Source organism: Mauremys reevesii, linkage group 1 (assembly GCF_016161935.1).
Source record: "Mauremys reevesii isolate NIE-2019 linkage group 1, ASM1616193v1, whole genome shotgun sequence".
Lineage (NCBI taxonomy): Eukaryota > Metazoa > Chordata > Testudines > Geoemydidae > Mauremys > Mauremys reevesii.
Window position 1 is genome coordinate 67,511,961 of NC_052623.1, and position 24,878 is coordinate 67,536,838.

General features: G+C 39.2%; 1 protein-coding gene across 1 annotated transcript in view; it reads left to right on the forward strand.

Moving 5' to 3' along the window:
- VWA8 (von Willebrand factor A domain containing 8) overlaps window positions 1-24,878 on the forward strand; it is a 277,696-nt gene that overhangs the window by 173,731 nt on the left and 79,087 nt on the right. The window contains exons 23-29 of the mRNA XM_039506868.1: window positions 998-1,133; window positions 2,675-2,794; window positions 4,873-5,078; window positions 13,023-13,174; window positions 21,470-21,578; window positions 22,651-22,789; window positions 24,337-24,539. Coding sequence (XP_039362802.1) covers window positions 998-1,133; window positions 2,675-2,794; window positions 4,873-5,078; window positions 13,023-13,174; window positions 21,470-21,578; window positions 22,651-22,789; window positions 24,337-24,539 — 1,065 coding nt within the window. The remainder of the gene's footprint in view (window positions 1-997; window positions 1,134-2,674; window positions 2,795-4,872; window positions 5,079-13,022; window positions 13,175-21,469; window positions 21,579-22,650; window positions 22,790-24,336; window positions 24,540-24,878) is intronic.

The following is a 24,878-nucleotide window of genomic DNA, read 5'->3' on the forward strand; positions in this document are numbered from 1 at the left end:
CCAATCAGTGTAGTATTCTGGGGTCTTGGTGTATCTGACATGCAGAAGGAGCATATTATTTATTTCACTTTGGCATTACCTGATGCACTGAAATTTCCCCATGTTTCCCTTCCAGTTTCTAAACACACATCCTACATACCCAGTGGCTCAGCCTCCTGACACTTGTGCCCCGTTCCCTAAACCCTTTACTGCCTTCTGCTCCATCCTCTGCTCCATCCTCCCAAGCAATCAGGACTGGTTATGTTAGCTACAGTTTGCATCACACCTCACCTCCAATCAGAATCTGGTCCTGCCCAACCTCCTCATCTCCCTCCCAGCTGCAGCATCCCCTTCCGCCTGGTTCTGCTTTAACAGAACCACTCTTGTCTGTCACAGCAGCTTCACCTCACCCTCACCCCAGAGCAGTGGCATCTCTTCATCCTCTTCTAGCATTCCCTCTTCATTTCAGTATCACCTGCTGCCCTTCCTCTATACACGCCAATGCATTGCATGTTGGCAAAGCCTTTTCCATGTGTGCACGGGCAACCACCATTCAAACACAGACACATGTTGTGCGCATATGCAAGAGAATCTGTTTCTGCATGTCATGCCATTCACTGAATTCGGGTTCTGGTATGATTGACGAGGCCTTTTCTCCCAGCACCATTTGTCCACACATCCACTCCATTAGCTAGGTAGACTTCAGAGGTAGTCTTCAATAATATATATGTTAAAAAAAATTTTTACATGGGGGCCTGTAGTTAGACTTCCAAGTCCATATTCAGATACCAAGATCAGTAGTTTGATTTTTCAAAATGCTGAACACTCAACAGTTTCCATTGACTTTCTGTTGGAAGAACACTGGAAGTTAATGAGAATTGCTGTGAGTTCAGCTCTTGAAAATCAGGCAAAATGTTACTGCAAGAAACTGAGAAATCAGTGTTGCAGTGTGTGTGTGTGTGTGTGTATTTGTGTGTATGTATGTATATACATACAGTTGATTTCTTCTGTCTTCTAGGTGAAATCAGTTAAGTTGGGGCATATTCTGGTTATCGATGAGGCAGACAAAGCACCTACAAATGTTACCTGTATTTTAAAAACTCTTGTGGAAAGTGGAGAAATGGTTCTGTCAGATGGAAGGCGCCTTGTTGCCCGTAAGTTGCTTTTATAGTCTACGGTAAAACATAGTATGTTGCCATATTCCAGCAATTGCATTTGTTAAGCCATAACTACAAAAGAGTCTAGTGGTCGAAAAAATGTTTGCTGTGCAAACATTAGCTATTAAAGTTTTAATTAGAGTCTGCAGAGAGGCTCCGTAAACATGCCCGTGAGACACCACATTAGTGTTTCAGTTATTATTGTCATTGAAAAGTTGTCATTTTACATGGGGAAAAAGGGGGTTTTACTAATTGGCAACCCTATTGGCTGGGGATTCAAAAATCAAGTTGAGCTCTGTCTTCATCACTTCCAGTAATAAGGATGCATTTGACCAAATTGTGCTCTTGGTTACATCTGTGCAGTCCTATTGCTCAGAACGTATTTTGGCCTGCCAGATCCATATCTTAGGTTTTGGATCCCAGGTTGAATTTTTTCAGGGCTGGCAGTTAGCAAAAATCTTTGTGTGTTTTTTGTTGTTGTTGCAGTTTTACTTGTAAGCTGAGAAAATGTCGTCATTAGAATTTCATCAAGTGGAAATCATTGGAGGAAAAAACTGAAACACATTGGAATTTTTAGTGTTATTTTTCAGAGCAGAGCTGTATTTGAAGTGCATCTTCACTGTTAGTCAATACAGTGCTATATGTGTGATGAAAATAGATGTGGTGTTTTTCTTTTAAACAGATTAGGAGCACGGATATAAGTGTGAATGAAGTAATTATTCAGTATTCAAGTGATATAATACACCTCTACCTCGATATAACGCTGTCCTCGGGAGCCAAAAAATCTTACCCCGTTATAGGTGAAACCGCATTATATTGAACTTGCTTTGATCCACCGGAGTGCGCAGCCCTGCCCCTTCCTTCCCCCCTCCCCCCCCGAGCACTGCTTTACCGCGTTATATCCGAATTCGTGTTATATCGGGTCGTGTTATATCGAGGTAGAGCTGTGCTAGAATTATGCTGGGTGACCACAAATCTCTAGGGTGTCATTTAAAAGAAATAGTGTCTAGTTGTTTAAATTAATATTCTGGTTGTATAATCGTGAGAGGTTTTCCTGGGGTACCAATGAAGATATGCTTCCAGGGAGCAGGTGGAGAAGCCCAGCCTGAGCCAGTTTGCACATTCTCTGCACACGTGGCTCTGCCTTCTTACAGATTCCCGTGGGTCTTCAGGTTTGTGAACGGGGTTTTCTGTAGGAGGGCAAGCCCCAGATCTCTTCTCCCTGCCTCACACCGGGCATTGTGTAGAAATCTCCACAAGGGGTTTCTCATGGATATATCTTGTGCTATCAACCTTATCAAGTTTTACTGAAGGCACAAGTTGTTCTGGTCCTGAGATATTCAATGCATCGTTGAGCTTGGAATGATTATTCCTCTAGGTTTATGAAACAAAATAATTATAGCCAAGTGCCTAGAGCTCTCATGGTGGAGCAACATGCTGAGAAAGACTTCAGTGTTTTTTTTGGAGATGTACAGATTTCTATTGTTTAGTTCATAAATGGCAAAACTAAAACATTTTTTTAACAATCTGTTTTCCAGATCCTGCTAATGTAGATGGGAGAGAAAATGTAATAGTAATTCATCCTGATTTTAGAATGGTAGTTCTAGCAAATAGACCCGGATTTCCCTTTTTGGGTAATGATTTTTTCGGCACACTAGGTAAGTGATTAGCATTAAATGGGAGCACTGTAAATCAAGTATATTTAATGGTATTGTGTGTGGGAGAACATTAGCTTTCTTTCTTTTACTTGATCTCATGGTGAGAGGAAGAGTGGGGTGGTTGGGATGGGGAGAGGATCCCTAAATCTGTTACTTCCGGGTCCAAGGCAGGATGCTCATTGCCTCAGACGTGACCCTGTTTGGGATGGACATCTGTTCAGCAAGAAAGTAAGTTCCACATAGGTCCTGTGGGCAAGGGTAATCCAAGGCCCTTCCAGGAAAGTGATCCTCAAGCACAAATGTTTTGCAGCCCTAATGGGGTGTCCGTGTTGTAGACCTGTTCTCAGTGAAATTCAGCCAGCAACGCTGGCCCAGAATGTCTTTACTAATCCATAGAACTCTCCCATGGTTAAATATTTCCTCTCCTCCTGCTCACCTGGAGACTCCTAAAGAAAACTGCTTTTAGTCATAATTGCCCCGGACTAGCCAAAGCTTAGTTCTACCTTTCAATGCTATTTCCAGGGGTCAAAACCCCTCTGCTTTCATGTCAAGATCATCTTCAGCAGGGCCCAGTAATGACCCTAAATCCCTATGCCCTAAACCTCTTAGGTTTGCATCAGAGCACTCCTGAAAGAACTGATCTTTCTCCACTATTCATTTAGCTCCCTGATGCCTTGAGTGAGTTATAAAAGTGATCCTCCTCTTCCTCAGGTTTTGTGATCGTCTGTTCAAGCATCCTGTAAGACTGTATCCTGTCCCCAGCCCACGAAGAATTGACATTTTTATTTTCCAAATATAAGCAAAAAGAACAAAACAGTTCTTGAGCACACCATGGGCTACAACTTCCTGGGGACATTCCCCTTTGTCTTTCAGTCTCTCCTGCTTCAAGGCCTATGGCAGGATTCTCCTGTACTCCCTTAACAGAGCACCTCCCAAGGGTTTCTTCTTGGAGGCTCTTTTTCCCTCCAATAGGTTCCCACTGCCTGTGCCTGCTCCTGCTCCCTGAGCAATCCCCCTTGCATACTGAGAGCCTGGCTCATTATAGCCCTGGGGTGCCCCACTCTCATAATTAGTCCAGCTGGGAGCATCTGTTCTAGCACAGGGAAGCTGAACTTCCTTCATTTCCAGGGGTCAGCCACCCTGTGACACTTCTTCATTCAGACAATTTGCGCTGCTTCTTCTTGAAATTGGTTTCTGGCTATTGATCTCCCTAGCCTAGACAGTGGTAAAGCTCTCCATACTTTCCCACAACTGTGCGTATTGGTTCTTCATAGTAACAAGTTGGTCCTTTACACGTGTCCTAGTTTTTGCCAACATTTTGCCCCCTTTTCACCTAGGCAAGATACACTTCCCTTCTGATTTTCCCAGTTCTGAACCAGGAATGGAAAACACCTTGTCTCTTTGACTTCAGAAGCACGTTCAAGGTGCAGTTAGATTAGAAGCAGGGAAATAAATCTCTTTTTTCCCCCTTTCTCTTCAAGAGTTCAAGGGAAGGCTTCCAGATGTTCAGTTATGCAATGGCCAAATGGATCAGGTTTGGTTTCCATAGGCCTTCAGAAATTATCTGTGTACTGAAATTTACTGTCCGCTCCACCTCCTTGACTGAGGGGAGGTGGTAGTGGACAAATTTTGCAAAGCTACCTCCTGTGGTCTAAACAGGCATTTGTGGAGACAGCGCTTATCTGCAGAGTGCTTAGAGCAGGACTTCACGAAGAAGTTCTCCTTTCCAGGGAACAATAGTGATGGGTCAGAGGTTCCTGTTCCAACATTTTTTTTTTTTTGGCCAACCTTGCCTTCAGGCATTTCTAATTCAGCCTTCAGTCTCTTTATTAAGGAAGAGTGACTTAAGAATTTTGTATTTTCAGAGGTGACTAGTGATTTTTGGATGCCTCATTTTTGTGTGACCAGCATGAGAAGACTTCAAGTGGCCTGATTTTTTAGTGGGTTGATCCTCAATACTTTCTGAAGGCTTTCAGGGTTTTTCAACTATACTAGTTGGATACTAAGATCTAAGTATTATTAGTACACTGTCTTTTTATTAAAGCTTAAATGCATGCTATATATATTTTTTATTTTAGGAGATATTTTTAGCTGCCACGCAGTTGATAATCCCAAACCACAGTCGGAACTGGCTATGCTTAGACAGTATGGACCGGATGTTCCTGAGCCAATCCTTCAGAAACTGGTGGCTGCTTTTGGAGAACTGAGGAGCTTGGCTGACCAAGGAATTATTAACTATCCTTATTCAACCAGAGAAGTTGTAAACATAGTAAAACATTTACAGGTACAATATGCATTATCTTGAATTCAAAAGAATGCAATAAATTAAATGAACAGTAATGCAATATACTCTTTGAAAAACCTTCAAGTGTTGTAGATAAAGTTTTCTTTTTTAAATAAGTAATAAATCAAATTTGTGAATGGAAGGATTTGTCCAATAACTGCGTTTAGAAAGGGTAACAATATCTAGATGCTCAGATAGCACGGTGATAGGGGTCTTATATGTATGTTGGTAATTAGATCTTTGTGAACATTTATTCATAAGTGTGTACAATGCATACAATACATTTTTATCTTTCATTATGTTCTTTGTGTGTTTGAGGGAAAGTGAACCTATTATGCATTGTTCATATTGGTCTTTCTGATAGAATTCCCTGCACTTTTATAAGAATAACATAATCTAATAATTTACACTTTTGCCTGCTGTTTCGTTTTTGATTTACATTGCCTTTATAGGAAATTGAACACTGTTGCTTAAGATTAATAGATCAAAAATTGTATTGTATTGTAAAAATTGTACACGAATATGCCTTTGGCAAATAGTTGCTCATGTACTTTGATTGCCTCACACAGTCAAAGTGCAATATCCTGAATTCTGCTTAAATAATAAAGTTAAAAGGTTAAAGTTGGGTTTTGATTTGTGCTAATAGAAGAATAGCTTTATAACTTGAAGCATATTTGCTTCTTTTTTGAATACAGAATGTTTGTATTTTCTACTATTTATAATCTGTGATGTAGGTAATTTAATTATTATAGTGCTATTTCTTAGATTTGAGATCTTACCGTGTTAAATTTATATTTCTTACAAATATTGTTGTAATAATTATTTTAATATAATGTCTCCTATTGTAAGTTCTTTGGCAAAAGTACCATTGCTACCTGTATGTTCATGCAGCACAATGGGGCTGCATGGTAGTGGGCTCAGAGGGGGAGAGGTGTGAAATTTGTGTGTGTGACACTAAGATGGTATGACTGAGCAATGATATAGTTTTTTTTAAGTTACAATGACATTTATACCTAATAATTCTAGATTTCTGGAGCAGGGACTTTGTCATTCTGCAGTTTTAGTTGTGCCTAAGACAATAGTTCTTGAATGCGGATGTGGCCTTTGGGTGCTACCGTAATATCAATACAGCATAAAAGCACTGATAATTTGAATGTTTATGAGGTAATAACTATCCTGGGCTGAAAGAGCTACAGGTCTGAAAGCCGAGGTGTTCCCACCAAATAAACTTGAAAGGGGAATACTTTATTGGCCAGGTCATAGTGATTTATCAGATTGATAGAAACGAGTATCATGTTATTAGTAATATTAATAAATTAAAACAAATAATTAGATTTTAAATGAAAGAGAAAAAACTGCCAAACTGCTGAAAGGCAGATTTGTTTAGAATTAAAACTACTCTTTTGGTTCTTCCTTCCTAATGCCATACCCCCAGATAATCTGTAATTAGAATATATGTTGTAATGTCAGACGTCACCAAATGACGATGTTACACCACCTTACAAGTTATTTTTCGTAGTCCACAAGAATTGTACAATATTTGAAGAAACACTGCGTTGTTAGTTTTCTGATAGAGGTTGTCTGGGGAAAGCTGTGGCAAACAGTATGAGAGTTGGTTCTCTTCCTCAGTTTCCCTCACTGGAGTCAATTAGTGCAGAGTTACTTTCTAGGAACAGCAGCAAAGAATCCTGTGGCATCTTATAGACTAACAGACGTTTTGCAGCATGAGCTTTCGTGGGTGAATACCCACTTCGTCGGATGCAAGAGTGGAAATTTCCAGGGGCAGGTAAATATAAGCAAGCAAGAAGCAAGCTAGAGATAACAAGGTTAGATCAATCAGGGAGGATGAGGCCCTGTTCTAGCAGTTGAGGTGTGGCTTGCCAACTACAGAACCAGTTTCTCCTCCCTTGGTTTTCACACCTCAACTGCTAGAACAGGGCCTCATCCTCCCTGATTGACCTAACCTCGTTATCTCTAGCTTGCTTCTTGCTTGCTTATATTTACCTGCCCCTGGAAATTTCCACTCTTGCATCCGACGAAGTGGGCTTTCACCCACGAAAGCTCATGCTGCAAAACGTCTGTTAGTCTATAAGGTGCCACAGGATTCTTTGCTGCTTTTACAGAACCAGACTAACACGGCTACCTCTCTGATACTTTCTAGGAACATGGTATTGGTGGGCTGAGATTTCTGAAATAGGCCTGTGTGCCATTTGTGCCCACTTCTGTAGAAAGACTAATGTATGTAGTATAAATAAACAAGTTGCACTGAGTAAATATGCAGATTGCATCACTGAGTCCTCCTTCGATGCAAACCGATCTTCAAGGCCCTGACATCTGCTACTGCTTAGCAGAGGTCCGACAGTTTACAGTAAATTGTGTTTCAAAACTGGCAAGTAAAGAAGGGGGTGGGATTAACCTAATGTAAACAATTAGTGTAAACAAAAATGTAATAGTTATTCTGGAGTAAAGACCTTGCCAGCCTTCAGGGAGGGAAGGGTGAGGAGGAAAGGAAGGAGGGAAATGAGTCAATGAACAACGCTGGCCTGTAAGAAGGAAAGAGGTAATTTAGTCATATGGTTAAACAGTTTCCTTCACAGCAGTTACACAGCCTCACTTTCTTTGTACTCGTGTTTTTGTTTTCTTTCATGTAATTTTGGAATTTTTCTGCTTCTGCAGAAAGGGGTTAGAACATGGGCGGGCAAATTTTTGGCCTGAGGGCCACATCGGGTTTCAGAAATTGTATGGAGGGCCGGTTAGGGGAGGGGGTCGTGGCCCAGCCCCCACCTTCTATCTACCCTCCCCTCTGGGACTCCTGCCCCATCCAACCCCTGTTCCCTGACGGCCCCCCCCCCAGGATCCCTGCCCCATCCACACACCCCTGCTCCCTGTCCCCTGACCGCCCCCGGACCACTGCCGCCCCATTCAACCCCTCCTCTCATTCCTGACAGCCCCCCCAGGCCCCTGTCCCATCCAACCACCCCTTCTCCCTGTCCCCTGATTGCCCCCGGAACCACTGCCCTTGACTGCCCCCTGCCGCCCCATCCAACCCCCCCTCCCTGACTGCCCCCCAGGATCCCTGCCCCCATTCAACCCCCTATTTCCTCCCTGACCGCCCCAACCCCTATCCACACCACCGCCCCCTGACCACCATCCCAAACTCGCCTGCCCTCTCTCCAACCCCTTCCCCTCCACTCCGTGTCCCCTTACCATGCTGCCTGGAGCACCGATGGCTGGTGGCGCTACAGCTGCACCGCCCAGCTGGAGCCAGGCCATGCCGCCACCACGCAACATAGTGACCGAGTCAGGCCGGGCTCTGCAGCTGCGCTGCCCCAGGAGCTCACAGCCCCGCCGCCCAGAGCATTGTGCCGTCAGCGGGGCAAATGAGCTGAGGCTGTGGGGGAGGGGAGACAGCACGTAAGGGGCCGGAGAAAAGCCTCTCGGGCCAGGAGCTCAGGGGTCGGGCAGGACGGTCGCCATAGTTTGCCCACCCCAGGTTAGAAGCTAAGGCAATATCTTTGTTTTTAGCAGAAAACCTGAAAATTTTGAGTGTATGAATCAGAAGTAATAGTACAAGTGATTATTAAAATCTCTGCATTCTGACTGTCAGCCAATCAAAGTACAGCGATATGCATACTCTGTGATTATGGAGACATAACCCTATAGAGGTTATGAAAATAAGTCACCCACAACCAGTCAGAATACAGGGATTGCAGAATTGAGGAAAACTGTTAAACTGTGTTCCAGTAACAGTTCAGCATCTTTGAGAAAACTAATGCTGAGAAAATCATTTCAGTAAAATGTTTTAGATTGAATAATAGAATACAGTGTTAATAGGTTGCTACTGTGCTTGCTGTTTCTTCAATAAAGTGGTTTTAGCAACGCATTTGGTAAGATGTCAAGCTACATGGAATGTATACACTGATGTGAACAGAAAATCCATCTAATCTTTATTTTTGGGAATGGCCATGGGAGTAGTTTAAAGTGGATTACAATAGTACCTGTATTCACATTTCACATAAGCTTAGATTCACATAAAGTACTTTTTTTTCAAGCCATACTATGTAATGACTTTAAGCATAAAATATATCCAGTATGAAGCTGCTAAAAGCAAAAACTGTTTTTGTTTTAAAAAATAACCAGAAATCTAGGAGTAAAATATTAAAGTATTCCAAGACGTGCATAGAAGTGTTACTTGTATTGGAAAGACTCCGTGAATGAGAACTGGATGTACTGATGGGGAATCAATATTTTGTCTGCTAATCTGTTTTTTAAAATCAATATCAAGTAAATGATTTTAAAGACAGACAAATTTTGTGCTTCAAGTAAACTGTCAGTTCCATTTTTTGATAAACAGTTTTCCAGCCAGATATTAAAAATTTGCTGAATTTGTACCATTTGTAGCAATAGAGCTCAATTTTTTTAAATGTAGTTAAGTGACGAACCTATTGAAAAGTTCTCTAGTTCAGAGCAGTTTTTGTGAAAGTGATGATCATCTCCCTCTAAAGAAATAAAGTTCATATCATATAATATAGGTACAGGAAGCACAGAGATATCAGTTTCGGTGACATGCGGGATGTATGGCAGAAGAAACAGAATAGTTTAAAAGAGGATAAAGAGACTATTGGGTGGGCCAGATAACATTTGAGTCAATTTATTAAAGCTTTTGCAGTTTCCTCTGTAAGCTACATGAAACAATAAATTTAGAGCAAGTGAGGCTAATCATTATCCTCTAGCATATTCATATACTGAAAGTTACTAATTAAATTGGTGAAAGCTTGCTGGTTACACTTTGTAATAGAGGGGAAGAATGTGAGTTATTACTAAGAAATGCTATATAACCATAACTGTTCATCATTATTACTGTTTTATTATTCAAAATATACTCACTGTGTACTGTTAATTACATGATAATTTGCTTTACTTTTGCAGAAATTCTAAAGTTCAAGATATATCACACCATGCTTTTCAGTTATATTTACAGTATATACAAGTCCTGATAAGTTCTGTTTCCTGCAGTATCTATTAAATATATCTTGCAGAATATAGAAGTTGTCCAAGTATAATTTTGTTGCAGGCAGGATGGTTTTATGTGCTAAGTAGTAACAATATAAATAGATATTTGTGTTTTTAATTTTGGATAGTGTGTGCAGTGGATCTGCCTGATATACATCATGATAAATGCGTAGATTATTTTCTGTGCAATATATTTATTTTGATTCCAGGATAGTGAAATTATTTAGTGCTATAAGTCTTATTTGTAGAAAGGAGTTTAGTAGTTCAGAAATGTCAATTAACTTTTTCCATAGGGTTTCTTTCTAAAATGTTTCAACCAACTTAACTTAGAACATTTATCAGAGGACTTTTTTATATTTTATTTAGTAAGGAATAGCCACACTAAATGCGTTGGGGGCAGCTAGAGAATGACTTGTACAATCCCACACTTACATATTTTGCTAAGCAAATAATTAGCTAAGTAATAATGCAACCTTTTCTATAGATAGCAGATATGCAAAATTTCTAGTACATATTCTTGTGTATGTATTATATATATGAGTGATGTAGTATTCTGTGGTACACACATGAAAGGGCTTGTCTATATGGCAATTTAGTGCGCAGCAAGCAAGCCAGGGCATGAATGTAGAGTGCTTTTCATGCACTATCTGATCATGTGGACCCTGCCACTATTCAGTAAAAATTCCATCATGTGCTTTGATGTACCACTGTTTCAGACAGGGTAGAGGCAGCAGGGCTCCAGTGGGATTTAAAGGGCACGCAGCACCCAGAGCACCAGTTATTTAGATATTGTATGCATAATGTGCATGTTATTTTATAAACTGGAGATTTCAGGAAGCATGGGAAAGCATTGAATGCCTGGATTTTGAGTAAGTTGATGATTGGGACGACTTGCCAAAACACTAATGAGAAGTTTAAACATTTGTTTTAAAATTAACTCAAAGCCCAAAGAATGAAATGATATACAGCTACCAATACCTCTGCTACTAACGACATCCTTATCTACCATAATATATACACCTCTACCCCGCTATAATGCAGTTGTGGGGAGCCAAAAATCCCTACCGCATTATAGCTGAACCCCGTTATATCGGGGTAGGGACGGCGGCTTCAGCGGTGATTTAAAGGGCCTTGGGCTCCCCACAACAGCCAGAGCCCTGGGCCCTTTAAATCACCAGCGAGCCCCGCTGCCGCAGCCCCAGGATAGCAGCAGCAGGCTCCAGCAGGATTTAAGTTGATGATTGGGACGACTTGCCAAAACACTAATGAGAATTTTTGGTGGGGGGGGTTATTCTAATATTAGTACATACTTACTTTGAATCTTTTTAAAAAATTTGTTTAAACATTTGTTTTAAAATTAACTCAAAGCCCAAAGATTCAAAGTAAGTATGTACTAATATTATGGTAGATAATATTAGTACATACTTACTTTGAATCTTTTTTAAAAATTTGTTTAAACATTTGTTTTAAAATTAACTCAAAGCCCAAAGAAGCATGGGAAAGCATTGAATGCCTGGATTTTGAGTAAGTTGATGATTGGGACGACTTGCCAAAACACTAATGAGAATTTTTGGTGGGGGGGTTATTCTAATATTAGTTTTAAAATTAACTCCCAGATTTTGACAGTTACTAAAATATGATCTGCACTAGTAATGTGGCTATGGCAGTTGTTTGGGGCCAGACTGTGAACCCCTTATTCCACTGGTGTGTGGTTACTTGCACAGTTGGGACTCTTACGTGAGTAATTGCTACCAAATAAGACTGATGGGTTCACAGTATGCCCCTTGGGAATTTTTTGTCCCTGAAAACACTTACGCATGTGCTTAACTTGACTACTATGAGTAGTCTCACAATGTTGGTAAGGTTAAGCGTGGGCATACGTGTTTGTAGGAATGGAGCCATGGTCACTTAAGGATGGGTGAAATGGGGTTTACAAACCCCGTACTGAGCACAAGCAAAAGGGAGAGGAGAGTCTGCTGCTCACAGGCTGCTCACACTCTTGCCCAGCTGCCAGAATTGCCAGTCATGAAGGTATGCACCCGAATCTGTGACAGATAAAGAAAACAAGCCCAGCTATAAAGGAGGGAGAACAGAGAGGGAAAAGGGAGGCAGAAAGGCCTAGGATAGCAGAAGGAGCAACAGCCCCATGCCAGGCTGCCTCTAAGGAGACAAAAGAAAACTGCAGGCCCTGGTTTTTAAGGGCTTGATAGACTCAGTTTAAGTTAAGAATTTATGGACTGGTCAAATTGAAAGGGACCACTTAAGAAAAAGCTGGGACCCCAAGAGAGACAGCACCCAGAGCAGCCAACAATGGGATTTTCAAAAAGTGTTCAGTGCTGGCATGCCTCAGCTCCCATCAACTTCATTGGGAGCTGTGGTAGGCCAGCACTGAAAACCTTTGCAACTCCCACCCTAAATTAACTTCATTATTCATTCTTTATTTTTAAAAGTATGTACTTTATAAATTGCCAGTAGTTTGCTAAGCATTTTACAGACATGTAAGAAGATAAGGTCCCTGCCTCAAAGATCATACAATCTAACTAGATAATGTATAAAGAAAGCATGAGAGATGCAACAAAAACCAAAGTGATAGGGCAGTGAAGTTTAACATCCATCTTGTTAGTTCTGCAATTTCTGTGTTCGTTGTTTCTGTTTTATTCTATCTAGCAACTCTATGACGATGACTACTAGAGCTCAGTATTTAGATGTAGGAATCAGATGTTTTTGGTTAATTTAAACAGAAGTTGTCTTTCCAGGAAATAAATATACCATTTGTTTTATTGCTTCATGACAAATAAGCATAACATTTCTCTCTCAACTGGCTTTAGCGGTTTAACTATACAGACTAACTACAATATAAAATATTTTTACTACGTGCAATAACTTAGATGTGTGTAATAAGATAAATGTTGGGGTTTTGTTTCTGTGCAGAAATTTCCAAATGAAGGACTTGCAAATGTGGTTCGAAATGTGTTTGACTTCGACTCCTACAACAATGAAATGCGCGATACTTTAATCAGCACTTTGCACAAACACGGGATACCCATTGGAGCAAAACCTACCAGTATACAACTGGCCAAGGAGTAAGGCTAACCTAATATATATTAAGAATACTTGTCTCTGTGAACCATTTTTTGCTTTCTTTTATTTTGCTGCTAATTAATTAACAACAACCTGGGATACTTGAAGCTAAATACTCTTATGGTTGAAGTTTTGTTTTCTGCAATAATGGACAATTATATTTTACCAATAAATTTAGTAGTTATAAATTACTAATATTTCATCTCTATTTAATGTCCATGTAAATGTTAATAGTATGTCTGCAAAACAGATACAAACAAATAAAGGGAAATATTTGTTTCTTTCTCTGTCTGTTTTTTTTATTGAATTACTACAGATCTTTTCCTATTTGCCATTAAACTCAGAAGCAAAACAAATCCTTTTGTCTTCAATGGGAGCAAGAAATGGTCCTTAATCCTTAGCTCTATAAAAATACATCATCATAGCATGTCAAAGCACTTAGTTATCCCTGCAGGCTACAAGAAGGATTTTAAAATTTGCTTATATCCAGATCTCCATTATTGTTTAATAATCATGGCCATTGACTGAACTTGTTATACTATGTACTATTTGAGAGATCAGAAATAAAAAAGCCATTTTTAAAATAAAAACCTAAATTGTAAAATCACAGCTGATTGAGCTCATGCTTTGCACTTCATATGGATGCCTTTCTTTTTCTGCCTTCCGAGAATATGTTATTTGATAAATAAACATAATTAACAACAGTGTTTTTATTTTTATTTTTTTTAAACTTCCTCTGAGATGTTTTGAAAAATCTAATATATCTTTTAAGGAATCTCAGAAAACACAAGCCATTAAACAGTCAAGTAACTGTTTATGGAGAAACAAATATTTCCCTTTTATAATAAAGCAAAGGGTGGATTATGGAAAATTCAGTTCATAGGATTATACTACTTTTATGTTTGCTTAGAAGCAGCTGAATTGACTCCACTGACAAAATGTCTTTATCAGTTGTCAGTGTGTAGATTTCTCCTGCAGGAGCACTACTATAATCATGCCTAGCAACCTACATAGATGTTTTGAAGAAGACAGGCAGTCTAATGACTATGGCATAATTTTTCCTCTGGATGTCTGAGGAATCACGTGTCTGAGGAACTCAATGCCTGAGTAACTACCATATGCATCAAGATGACAATATGCCCCTAAAACTGGTGCCACAATCTCCATAATTTACTTGCTAAAAAACAGTTGCTTGAATTCTGTTTTGAAGGACTATAAAGTGGGTCTGAGTTAGAATGATAGTTTATATTTGATAAGTTGGCATTTTATTTAGATAAGGATTTTAGAAAAATAAATGTACCGTTTGTTTTTATTGGCTATGGTCTTAGCTGTGAAGATTCAGAGGTGATTGGATACAGAGTTCAGCCCAAGTATAGAGAAAAATACCCTATCTTAACTTCCCCAAAGCTCACAAGTGTTCATATCTAGGGATTTTGGTCTAGGTCTATTTGTATTTTAGAAAACATTTTGCTGGAATTTAAGAGTGGAATAATTATGCTGGTTCGAGCCAGGAATAATGTGTATGAGTGCTATGGAAAGGACAGTTCCATTAAGCACTGACCCCCTCACTTGGTAAGGCAACTCCCATCTTTTCATGTGCTGTATGTATATACCTGCTACTGTATTTTTCACTCCATACATCTGATAAAGTGGGTTTTAGCCCACGAAAGCTTATGCCTGAATAAATTTGTTAGTCTCTAAGGTGCCACAAGGACTCCTCGTTGTCTTTGCTGATACAGACTAACATGGCTACCACTCTGAAACCTATTGATGCGTTGTTTCACTGGTACAGGAATTCTACTGCATATGTTAATGTATTTGATACAACCGTTTGTGAATATTTTATTTTATTTTAATATACTGAGCTTTATTTATATTTAGCAGAGGTGAATCTATGTATCTGTTCCATATCACTTTATCCAAAAGACATCTACAAGCAGGAATTATTTAATCTACCACTGAACCAGAGTGGAATGTGATAGCTGTTATTTATCTATGTTGGAACAAAGCATGGTAGGCACATGAACAACAGACAGGGGTATTACATAGCAGTTTAGGACAAGAAACACAGAAGAAGAATGTATCCAGTTAAACTTCAGGATGAATTTAGGTGAGCAGAATGCAGTTGTCCATTCTGGAATTTTTGCTTGGACTCTGGAATGAATATGCCTATTCTTGTGAAAAGGGTTAGGAGATCATTAATGGCCAATAAAAAGGGATTCCTGCAATATGAGTTGTTTTATGGAAGGGATCAGTGTAGCCTACAGGATTTCACTCAGTGTCTCCAAAGTTAAATGAATTATAATTGATCCATACTCCATGGTTTCAGGCTTTGGCATGAGATTTTGGAGCAGGTTGTCAAGCTTAAAAGAACTGAGAGCCCTCAAAGAAATCAGTCGTGTTCCTCCTCTTCACAAAAACATTACTTACATAACTGCCTCATTCTCAGTAGTGAATCCTGGATCTAGAACCCTCAGGGTAAAATAGTCAAAAAGTAACAATTTAAACAAAATGGATCTAAAGCATCTGACAGGTTGATTGACAGTCAAAGAATTGACTATGAAATAATTCAGTGGAAATGACTGTTACGTGTTAGTCCTTCTTCCATATGATGTCACATTAGGGGTCTCTAGAGACATAAAAACAAACAAGCTTTAGCTTTCGATGAAGTGTGTGAATAAGAGTTCTTGTTTGATACTGTAGATCAGGGGTAGGCAACCTATGGACATGCGTGCCGAAGGCGGCACGCAAGCTGATTTTCAGTGGCACTCACACTGCCTGGGTCCTGGCCACTGGTCCGGGGGGCTCTGCGTTTTAATTTAATTTTAAATTAAGCTTCTTAAACATTTTATAAACCTTATTTACTTTACATACAACAATAGTTTAGTTATATATTATAGACTTATAGAAAGAGACCTTCTAAAAACATTAAAATGTATTACTGGCACGTGAAACCTTATATTAGAGTGAATAAATGAAGACTCGGTACACCACTTCTGAAAGGTTGCAGGCCCCGGCTGTAGATTATCATTCCAGAGAATGAAGGAGTTTGTGTAGAACTTTCTGCCTACATCTTAAACTCACAGGTTCCCACTACCTCTCACATCTTTGCCAGTGACTTCAGTGATAAGAATATCCATACTAGATCAGTGCAATGGTCCATCTAGCCCAGTATCCTGTCTTCTGCCAGTAGGCAATGCCAGGTGCCCAAGAGGGAATGAACAGAACAGGCAGTCATCAAGTGATCCATCCCGTGTCTCCCATTCCCAGCTTCTGGCAAACAGAGGCTAGGGACACTTCAGAGCATGGTTTTACATCCCTGCCCAATAGCTATTGATGGATCTATCCTCCATGAATTTATCTAGTTCTTTTTTTAACCCTGTTATTGTCTTGGCCTTCACAATATCCTCTGGAAAGGAGCAAAGAGTCTTGTGGCACCTTATAGACTAACAGATGTTTTGGAGCATGAGCTTTCGTGGGTGAATACCCACTTCGTCGGATGCATGAGAAAGGAGTTCCATAGGTTGACTGTGCGTTGTATGTAAAGAAATATTTCCTTTTCTTTGTTTTAAGCCTGCTGCCTATTAATTTCATTTGGTGACCCCTAGTTCTTGTGTTATGAGAAGGAATAAATAATACTTCCTTATTTACTTTCTCCACACATCATGATTTTATAGACCTCTATCATATAGTCATCTCTTTTCCAAGCTGAAAAGTCCCCGTCTTTTTAATCTCTCCTCATAAGGAAGCTGTTCCATACCCCTAATCATTTTTGTTGCCCTTTTCTGAACCTTTTCCAATGCCAATCTATCTTTTTTGAGATGGGGCAATCAAGTATGAACGCAATATTCAAATGTGGGCTTACCATGGATTTATATAGAGGCAATATGATATTTTCTGTCTTATTATCTATTCCTTTCTTAATGATTCCCACCATTCTGTTTGCTTTTTTGACTGCTGCTGCACATTGAGTGGATGTTTTCAGAGAATTATTGACAGTGACTTCAAGATGTTTCTTGAGTGGTAACATCTAATTTAGACCCCATCGTTTTACCTGTATAGTTAGGATTATGTTTTCCAATGTGCATTACTTTGCATTTATCAACATTGATTTATCAACATTTTGTTGCCCAATCATCCAGTTTTGTGAGATCCCTTTGTAGCTCTTCACAGTCTGCTTTGGACATATCTTGAGTAGTTTTGTATCATCTGCAAATTTTGCCATCTCACTGTTTACCCCTTTTTATGATCATTTATGAATATATTGAATAGGACTGGGCCCAGTACAGATCCCTGTGGGACACCACTATTTACCTCTCTCCATTCTGAAAACTGACCATTTATTCCTACCTTTTGTTTCCTAACTTTTAAACAGTCACCGATCCATGAGAGGACCTTCCCTCCTATCTCATGACAGCTTACTTTGCTTAAGAGCCTTTGGTGAGGGACCTTGTCAAAGGCTTTCGGAAGATCTAAGTACACTATATCCACTGGCTTCCCCTTGTCCACATGCTTGTTGACCCCTCAAAGAATTCTAGTAGATTGGTGAAGTATGATTTCCCTTTACAAAAGCCATGTTGACTCTTCTACAACAAATCAAAGGGACTAAACCATTCAGAACTGGGGAAGAGAATAAAACCTCAAGAATTTAGGAGAAAGGTGAACTTAGTTCCCTTAGTGGAAAAGAAAAGAAAAAAAGGCACTATTAACATAGCAAAGCTCCAGCAAGACATCATAAAGATACTATAATAGAGGCTCAATTGAATGTATACCCCAAATTAGAAAACATAGTAAGGGAACCAAAAAAGTGCCACCATGACTAAACAACGTAAAAGAAGCAGCGAGAGACAAAAATGCATCCTTTAACATGTGGAAGTTAAATTCTAGTGAGGAAAGTAGAAAGGAGCATAAGGTATGGCAAGTGAAGTGTAAAAATATAATTAGGAAGGCCAAAAAAGAATTTGAAGAACACCTAGCCAAAGACTACCTCATATCTGACCAGTCTACTAGAATTCATTTTTAGGAAGTGTGGAAATCGAGGATTTATAAACTCATGATATTTTCATGCGTTGTCTACATCTCAGATTTAAAACAAAGGCTCTAATCTTTGACATTTTCTTCAGGTCATGACCCAGTTTCAAACGGGTCTGGTATATCTCTCAATTGATCAGTTCTAATTGCCTCTCAAAATGAGCATGTAGCTTTTCCAAAGACTGGAGAAAATTGTAAAATTTCATATAAATAGTCATAATTATTAGTAGATTCATCGATCTAAAGTTCGCTATACGTGAGAGTTATGTGTAAGGTGTTCAAAACTAAAATCTAAGTCCTTGTGAAGTTGATGCTACTGTTACCAAGTTCATAGTACTCAGAGAAATTTAAATTCATGTACTTCCTTCATAATCCCCCCAAAATGGATCAAATCCAGGCTTTCCCAGAAAATCATTTTGAAATCCAAAACAAAACTCTTAGAGTGAAATTTACATGTCATTCTAGTAACTGACTCTATACTCCTCTATGCATAAATGTATCTATCTTGGGGTTATATATATGCATTAAAGAGTATACCCTGAATAATTGTTAATGATTGGATTGGATGTCATAACCTGAGCTGTGTTATACTTACATTTATTTTGGCTCTGGCTTAATTTTGACTCCTGATGTGGGAGAAAACTGGCCAGACTGGTTAGGAAACAGATGAAAAAGGCTGAGACACTGTGAACAGATTCATTCAAAAATATGAATCTTTTTCCAGTCAATGTTAAAAACAGGCCTCACACTGCAAATAATTAAACAAGGGGAAATTGAAGATAGGAAGCAATTACAAGAAATAGAGTTCTCAAACCTTAGTATTGACTGATGTTGTAAATAGGTGTAAGGTCATAAAAACTGTCTTCTCAGAGCTGGTTAACTAGGGAATTAAACATAATGGAAAACACCGCCTGTCAAGCTAGTTTAAATTCAGACCAGATTGCATCACCAAAAGTCATTACCATTTTATGGCTGAACATTGACCTATGTGAAATGCTTTGTTGGTTTCAATCCCTTTCTTAATTCAATATCACAAAACCTATCATTGGCAACTTTATTGAGAGTCTCAGCAAATGGGCCAAGGATGGAATCGGTATGGAGATTGAACTACTCTTCCAACTACAACCTTCCAGGTTGATTGAGGTACATGGGCAGAACAATTATTGAATATTTTAATTTATTTTTCTTGTGCTGTTCAGAAAGATTAGAAAATATAATTGTTCATTCCTAAAGTTGGAATAGAGAGAGATTTTAACTTCTCCAAAGTTCAGGGGTGCTCAGACCTAGGGTTCTGATTTGGGCCCCCTCTCTGCCCAAAATATCTAAAAGAAACAAAACCTCCAGAGCCTATTATTTTTAAAGAATTCTGATTGTAGGAACAGACACAACAAATAGAACAAGCGACATCAAGCACAGACAACAAACAGTCTTGGAGAACTTACTTAAAATAGACTTCAGAGATGTATTTTTAGAAGGAAGGAGAAGGGATGTCTTCTATTCTCATGCCAAGTTTTGTAGTTGTGCAATAACGTAAGAGGTTTAAATAGTGTTTAGAAATATCTCACACATGCTCTCAACTTTCTTACGCTAGAAGCAAATTAAATACATGCCACATGCCAACTAGTTCCAAATAAGAGAGATCAAAAGGACATTTTCTGATACTGTATCTTAGCATCTCAGTTCATTTTTAATGTAATTATTCTGCATTAACAAAACTTCAAATAATTTTATTAGTAGTTACAAATGAGAGAGAGTAGAGGAAGAACAAAAATATGTGTACAATATTCTGTGAAACTACTTTATCATATACCAATATTTTCAGTTATTACAGAAATTATTTTTGACAGTGGCCCACATGTTCTCTTCCTGAATGAAAAACAAAAGGAAAAAAAAATGAGGTCAAGAACATCATTCAAGTTTAGGCAATTATAACCCTGTCTTTTCTGCAGGATTGGCAAGGGTTGTGTTGTGAGCAGGTGACCATAAAAAGTAGTGAAGGCTAAGCATCCATGAGAAACCCTACACCTGCCATATAGATACCCTTAACAGGGCATACAGAAGGACCATCCTTCTGCACTTTCTTGTGATACAGAAGAACGACCATACTGGGTCAGACCAAAGGTCCATCTAGGCCAGGGGTCGGCAACCTCTGGCACGCGGCTCGCCAGGGTAAGCACCCTGGCAGGCCAGGCCAGTTTGTTTACCTGCCGCGTCCCACTGACCGCGGTTCGCCGCTCCAGGCCAATGGGGGCGGTGGGAAGCCGTGGCCAGCACATCCCTCTGCCTGCGCCACTTCCTGCAGCCCCCATTGGCCTGGAGCGGCGAACCGCGGCCAGTGGGAATCTGCGGACGCGGCAGGTAAACAAACTGGCCCGGCCCGGCAGGATGCTTACCCTGGTGAGCCACGTGCCAGAGGCTGCCGACTCCTGATCTAGCCCAATATCCTGGCTTCCAACAGTGGCCAATTGAGGGGAGGGATAGCTCAGTGGTTTGAGCATTGGCCTGCTAAACCCAGGGTTGTGAGTTCAATCCTTGAGGGGGCCACTTAGGGATCTGGGGCAAAATCAGTACTTGGTCCTGCTAGTGAAGGCAGGGGGCTGGACTCAATGACCTGTCAAGGTCCCTTCCAGTTCTATGAGATAGGTGTTTCTTCATATATTATTATTTATTAATGCCAGGGGCCCCAGAGGAAATGAACAGAACAGGTAATCATCAAGTGATCCATCCCCTGTCACCCATTCCCAGCTTCTGGGAAACAGAGGCTAGTTTTGGCAGCATAGGCAATTGGCTTATTGTCATTGTCTGTACTGTGTGACCCATCCACTGGGTGTCAGAAAACATACAACAGCAATTAATGCTCCTTCTTGCAGCAATAAACCGATTCAACATTTACTGTACTCATGCAGTTTTTGTACAGGAACATATCACTTACAAGAGCTCCTCCCACTCATTCTGGCATCCTCTTTGAATTGAGTTAAGCTGATCAAGAGAGCACTGAATATGCTTCGCTACATAGTTCAGACAATTCAGACTTTTAAAGCTTTTCTTTTCAGAGCACAGTCTTTTAGATCCTGAGATTACTTGTGTTTCAGAAAATTAAAATGTTTGCCATTTAAAAGAAATTGAATGTTTCAGCAAAGGAGCATTTTCAACTAGAGAATCTTTAAAATAGCCTCTTAGAAAAGCTCTATGGTTAAATGACGTATCCCTTATTCATTGCAAATTAACAGGGATAAATGTTTCTTTGTTCATATGTTGTTTGACAGGCTACCCTTGCCAGACCATAAATTTATGGGCTACTGGAGAATCAATCAATCAGGGAATGCACAGCAGAAACTACTGTGTCCAACAGAAACTCATCAGTTAAATATAAAGGTTTGTGTCATTTTCAATGCTTAAAAATACTGATTACCAGTAGTCATTTTTTCTTTACAGCAATATATCATCACCCAGATTATGATTTAATAAATGTAAGATGTCACTCATTTCCTGCAGAAAGAAGAATCTGAGTTGATTTTTGTAATGAAATAAATACTGTTAATTATACAGATTAAAAAAGTAGACTATTTTGTGATTCACACTGCCAGCTGAGTTGCTGTGGGGTCCTACCTTGTGAGCCCTCCATCTGCAGGACATATACTGAAAGTGGTACTGGGGGGGATGAAGAGGGTGGACTTTGCAGGGTTGAGTTCCAAAGCTCTTGCAGAGTTCTTGCTATGAAGGTGACAATGCCATTTTTAGAGAAGTCCGGAAACAGGCATGGATGCATAGGGAGGTGCAGTTTCAGTCCCCAGATCACAACTCATCTGGATGAGATATAAAATGGGAAGGAGCCTGTTTTCCAGTTTCATTTCACATGCAGCTGAAATTTTCCCTCTCAAATCTGAATCTGAACCTTTGGTCTGATTTGGCCTCCAGCCTAAACCTAATCCACATCCTCTGCAAACCCAATGTCATGTCCTGTCTTTATTAATTATTACTTCAGTGGTGGTGGGGAAACTGTTAGTGTAATGTTGTTTGATATTTTAAACCTTCCATAATCAAGAAATTCAGTATTGTTTCCTTGCACAAATGCACTGTGCTTTCATTATTGATCTAAAACACTCCAGGCAAGGACCATGGTTTCATACTAAGTTCCATGCAGTCCCCCATGAGTAGATGGATGTAACAGTTGAAATACGTAGCCTCAAGGGAGGGCGACAGCATGGCTTGTATATTACGGGGAAAACGATGGCAGAATCTTCAGGGCTCCAGGTGAGATGCAGAGGGCTTACAGAAAAAGCAATCTGGTTCCTTCCCAAATATAAGCCTTCCTCTTTTCTTTATAATGCTTGGCCTGGCATTTAGTGCTAAAAGCAATAGAAATCTTTAGGAAAACTCCTAGTGTTTATAAAGGCTGGTGAGTGAAATAAAATACCAAGTCCTCATGGTTATCATTTTCGTTTAGGGTCCAGTATATTTAAATGTTCAGGGATTTCCACTGGAACGGCATGAAGCAAGGTCCCTCAGTTTCACAGAAGAACTTGCTTTTTGGACACTGCCTTTGAATGAGGTTAACTTGGTCTGTGATGTTGCTGTAGCAGAAGGTACAGTAAAATATTTGTAATTTTTGTAATGATCCCCATTATTGTATTATATAAGTTACACTGGAGATAATGAGGAATTGGACAGATGAGATCATAACTGTTCATTAATAGTTAGTACTATGTAGTTTGTATTCCCTTTTTTTGAAATATGCAAGAGCAATATCATATTTTTGTAATTGCACTAAAAAAAGAAACTACAAATTCTGTGCTGAGTGTATGCGCAGTAACACAGAGAATTCACTTCTGGGAACCTTCACTGTGGGCCTGCGTGAGATACAGAAAAAATAATATTGCTTGATTTTCTTTATGTTTAACTTTTTTCTTTAAGTCAAAAACGACAAAATGCAAAAACAATCAATCATAAAAGGAGAGTATAATTCCATTAAAACATATTGGTGATAATGTAAACTAGGAAGGAAATTTGGCTCTAAAAGGAAATATAGATGCATAATTCAAAGTGTTCCTAATTTTTATATTATATAATACATTGTTTCAAAATTAATTTTAAAAACTCTTTCTAACTTTGCCCTTCCCTAATTAAAGCCAGTTCTAATGCAAGACTTGTAGCATGCAAAGTCCTGTGCTTTCTTTCTGGTGCTTATGCTGATCAATGCCCTTTCTGATTTAATCAGTCCTGCCTTATTTAGAGAGAGAGAGAGTGTGTGTGTGTCCGTCCGTCCGTCCCAATGCACATCACATCATTATTGATATTTGTGACCGATACTTATGATATGTTATAAAATGTAATACATTTTGTGGCTGTAATTTATTTTACATTGTAAATACTTTAAAATTATGAAAACTGACAACGCTGCCTTTTTCTGATTGTGGCTTCGCTTTCTAAGCATGTTCCCAATTTTTTGATGACATTAATAGAAATTGCAGTTTTAATTTGATGCTCAGAAACATCTAAAGTGAGTCAAAAACAGTTGTTGTGTTTCTCTTGCCACATGAAACTTCCTTCCTGTTGTCTATAATTATTAAATGACCTGGTGTTTTAGTTCCAGTAAGTGGACACATTTTTAAGAAGTCTGCATCTGAAAACTTTTACTATAGTTTTCTCTTTCTGAGAGACTTTTCTTTTTTATAAGTAAACTTGTGTATGCTGTACAGGTTTCTGCTTATAAGGATTCATATAACATGAGTCTTTAGCAGTTGATTTGAATGCCAAACCAGCTTTATGTCTTGGACTTCTACTCAAATATCTTTTGGAATATTTGTGGAGGGAGTTACTAGTCAGCGTGAAGCCGATAACAACTTTTCTGTTAAAAGTTTAGTTTACATAATGGCCACATTGCATCCTTGATTTATGTACAAAATTCCCTTTGTCATCATGGGAATGCTGCTGTAGGTTAAGAGTAGCACATAGTCCTACCTGGATTGATTGATTGATATATGTGCCAAAATAGTATAAATTTATTTTAAATATGTTGCTGTATTCCCACAGTAGCATCATTCAGTTTTCAGTTAATCTGATGGTTAACACGATTTTGGATCATGACAAAGTCTTTTGCTTTCATTAATTTTGCCTTATTTTCTTATTTCAGAAGATGAGACTGAAAATATGCTCTATGTGGCTACATGCAATCCAGTTTCCTTATATTTCATGAATGTATCTAGTAAAAATGGATACTTTGTGGATTGTTATGACATCTTCCCAAGAACAGTTGGAAGCATATGGCAACCCTTTGTGACTGTGGCACCTCTAGGAAATCCACTCAAAGGACAAGTGATTCTACATGAAGAGCAGGTAAAATAAATAAATATATATCCTCCTGTTTCATGTTTCATTGTGAGGAAAATAGTACAGCGAGAGTAGGAGCCCTGTGGTTCCTCAACCTCTGTAGGTTGTGAGATACTTTGGGATAAATATGCACACTTCTGGATATTTAGTCTAATTGCACAATAAACCTTTAGAGAGGATCCCTCAGCTCTACTTTTTCTTGCAGTGTTTAGGCTGGTTTACTGTATGTTTTTATGTTCTTTTGCACTATTAATGCTGAGATTTGCCTGTTTACCCTGTTAGTGGTAAAAGTACACTGACAACTAGTGGCGAGGGAAAAAAGGAGACGATTTGAGTTTGGGAGTC